General features: G+C 70.9%; 1 protein-coding gene across 1 annotated transcript; it reads left to right on the top strand.

Moving 5' to 3' along the window:
- The first annotated feature begins 1047 nt into the window (after positions 1–1047).
- Positions 1048–2124, top strand: TPBGL (trophoblast glycoprotein like). The gene has a single exon (XM_062511023.1). It carries the CDS (start codon positions 1048–1050, stop codon positions 2122–2124), a length of 1077 nt encoding a protein of 358 aa, XP_062367007.1.
- The last annotated feature ends 942 nt before the right edge of the window (positions 2125–3066 follow it).

Below are 3066 nucleotides of genomic sequence, written 5' to 3'. Positions count from 1 at the left end.
CGTGCTCATGACGAGGTTTATTTAACGCGACCCCCCAGCTCAGGTCCATGGAGGTATTTAGGCACTGAGGGGGAATCCAACTGCTGCTGTGTTCGGCTCTGAACACAGTGCTCCCAGTGCCTGTCTATGCATCACTCCAGCGTCCAAAAATCCCACGCCCACCCCAACACCATCCTCCACCAGGGGAGGACTAGGGGCTTGAGACCCGCCCCCCCAGGCCCCCAGCCCTGGGCATCCCCGGGAATACCAGTGGGGACCGAGCAGGCTTGGAAGCAGAGGGAGATAACCCCGCGATGCTCAGGGACGCTGCGGGGTGTACGGCTTGTGGGGCAGGTCAGGGAGTAGGGACCAGGGCTGGAAGGAGAGTGGGACAGCCCCTAGACCTTCCCCGGCTGGAGGCGAGCTGAGACAACCCCCCAGATCCTCCCTGGGGTGGAAAGACCCCGTGAGAACCCCCAGGGCTGGGGGCGACACACGGCAGCGGCAGCAGAAGCAGCAGCAGCAGCCCCCCCCAACTCCCACCTTGCTGGGAAAGGACGGGACAGCCTCCAAATCCTCTCCAAATCCTCCCCGGGCTTGACGGGGACCGCGACATCCCCTAATCCCTCCTCGGGCAGCACGGGGACCGCGCCAGCCGGTGCGGGGTTCGCGGTGCGGGGCTCGCGGTGCCGGGTTCGCGGTGCCGAGCCCGGCTCAGCTCCCCCCGACGGCCGCCGCCCGCGGCGCTCCCCAGCCCATCCCGCAGCGCCGGGCAGCCCCAAGCCGTCCCCTTCTCTTCTTCCTCCTCCTCCTTCTCCTCCTCCTCCTCGCTCTCCTCCCCTTCCACACCCACCCCCTACTCGCTCCCCGGCCCGATTTGGGCAGCGGCGCTCCCAGCGCTGCCGGCAGAGCCCCCGTGTGCGGGCGCGGCGCCGGAGGCGGCTCGGCCCCGGGGGGTGGGGGGGGGGAGGTGGGACAGCTCGGCCCCGGGGGGCTGCGGCGAGGCAGGAGCGAGCCCCCGTAGCCCCCGGCGCGGTGCAGTCCCCGCTGCATGCCCGCGCCGGCAGCATGGCCCGCAGGCAGGCGCGGCCGGCGGGCGGCGGGCGCTGGCTGCCCTGGCTGGGGCTCGCCGTGCTGCCGCTGGCCGTGCCCCCCGCCGCCGCCCCCGCCGCCTGCCCCTCCGCCTGCCCCTCCGCCTGCTACTGCGTGGTCACGCCGGAGCTGCAGCAGTGCCGCTGCGAGAGGCTGGAGGAGCCCCCGCGGGAGCTGCCGGCCGCCGTGCACAACCTCAGCATCGCCGGCAGCAACCTGAGCGTCCTGCCCCGCGCCGCCTTCGCCGGCCGCCCGCTGCGCGACCTCCGCCTGCTCCGCCTGCGCCACGACAACATCCGCACCATCGAGGACATGGCCCTGCAGGGCCTGCCCGCCCTGCGCACCCTCGACCTGAGCCACAACCCGCTGCTCTCGGTGGCCGCCGGCGCCTTCGCCGGGCTGCCGCTGCTGCGCACGCTGCAGCTGAACCAGGCGCTGCTGGCGGCCCCGCTGGAGGAGCAGCTCGCCCTGGCCGTGCGCAACCTCAGCCTGCGGCGCCTGGAGCTGGCGGGCAACGCGCTGCGGGCGCTGCCGGCCGCGCTGCTGCCGCCCGGCCTGGAGGAGCTGGACCTGCGGAACAACTCCCTGCAGCGGCTGGCGGCCGCCGAGCTGCGCAGCCTGGACGGGCCCGAGCTGCGGGGGCTGCGCCTGAGCCTGGGCGCGAACCCTCTGAGCTGCGACTGCGGCCTGCGGCCCTTCCTGGCCTGGCTGCGCGCCGCCGCCGCCCGCGTGCTCGACGCGCGGAGCCTGCGCTGCGCGGGCCCGCCGGGGCTGCGCGGCACCGCCCTGCTCCGCCTGCGGCCCGAGGCGCTGGCCTGCGCCCTCCGCGACGGCGGCGAGCCCGGCCAGCTGGAGACCGCCTCCTACGTCTTCTTCGGCATCGTCCTGGCGCTCATCGGCGTCGTCTTCCTCATGGTGCTCTACCTGAACCGTCGCGGCATCAAGCGCTGGCTGCACAACCTGCGCGAGGCCTGCCGCGACCAGATGGAGGGCTACCACTACCGCTACGAGCAGGACGCGGACCCGCGCTGCGCCGGCACCCCCGGCCTCTGACGGCGCCCGCCGAGCCTCCCCTCGACGCCTCCGCCCCGCCCCGGCCCGGCCATCCCCGATCCGCCGGAGTTCGGGCCCCGGCCTCGGGGAGGGCGCCGGGCTGCACCGGAGCGGTGTGTGACCGGCCCCCCGCGGGGCTCCGGGCCGGCTCGGCCCCGCGGAGCCGCCGGAGCACCGGGAAGGTTCCGCGCCCGGTCCCCGTGCGGCGGCGGGTCCCTCCGCGTCCCACGCGGCAGGCGCAGACTTCAGCGAGTACCTGAAACCGGCCTCCCGGATGCCCCTGGAGCCCCTGGAGACTTGACCGTGATCGTGTACAGCTCTCTTTCCTATTAGATTTCTATTCGACAGGCGCGGAGTTTAACTCGATTTCTCTTTTTTATTTCCCCCCCTCCCCTCCTTCCCCCGCCTTTTCTTTTCGCTGCGAAGAGGAGAACGCGTCGTCCAGCTGCTCCCCCCTGGGGAAGCGACGTGCATTCCCGAGCCCGTTTGATCCCGTTTGGTTTTGTCCGGTGGCGTCTCCAGCTCGTTCTAGGCTGTGTAGGAAACGCCTCGGCCGGCTGTGGGTGCATGGTCCCCGGGGCGGGCGGGGGCAGCCGCTTCGACTCTAGAACGTAGCGTAGACCTGGCTCTCTCGGCGCTTTGTAATTTAGAACGAGCCGAGCAGAACGAGCGCCCGCCCTAATTCCCCTGCCCGTGTTTGCTTTAGTGCCTGTTACTATATCCTAGAGCAAATATATTGAAAGCTGCACCCGCTCCGTCGTCTATTTTCTGTAAAGCTCCTTGCGAACGATTTCCGAATGTCTCCGTGGCTGAGGCGAAGTTAACTGTGGTTGGTTTGCCGGAGGGAGGGAGCTCTGGGCTCCTCCGTTTCCTCCTCCGCTTAGGAACTTCTCTTCCTGAGCTGCTCCGGTGGCCGGGGATGCTGAGGGCTTTTGTGCGGCT

This window comes from Cinclus cinclus, chromosome 2, assembly GCF_963662255.1.
Source record: "Cinclus cinclus chromosome 2, bCinCin1.1, whole genome shotgun sequence".
Lineage (NCBI taxonomy): Eukaryota > Metazoa > Chordata > Aves > Passeriformes > Cinclidae > Cinclus > Cinclus cinclus.
The sequence above is the reverse complement of the archived record's forward strand: the minus strand, read 5'-3'. Positions and strand labels throughout refer to the sequence as shown.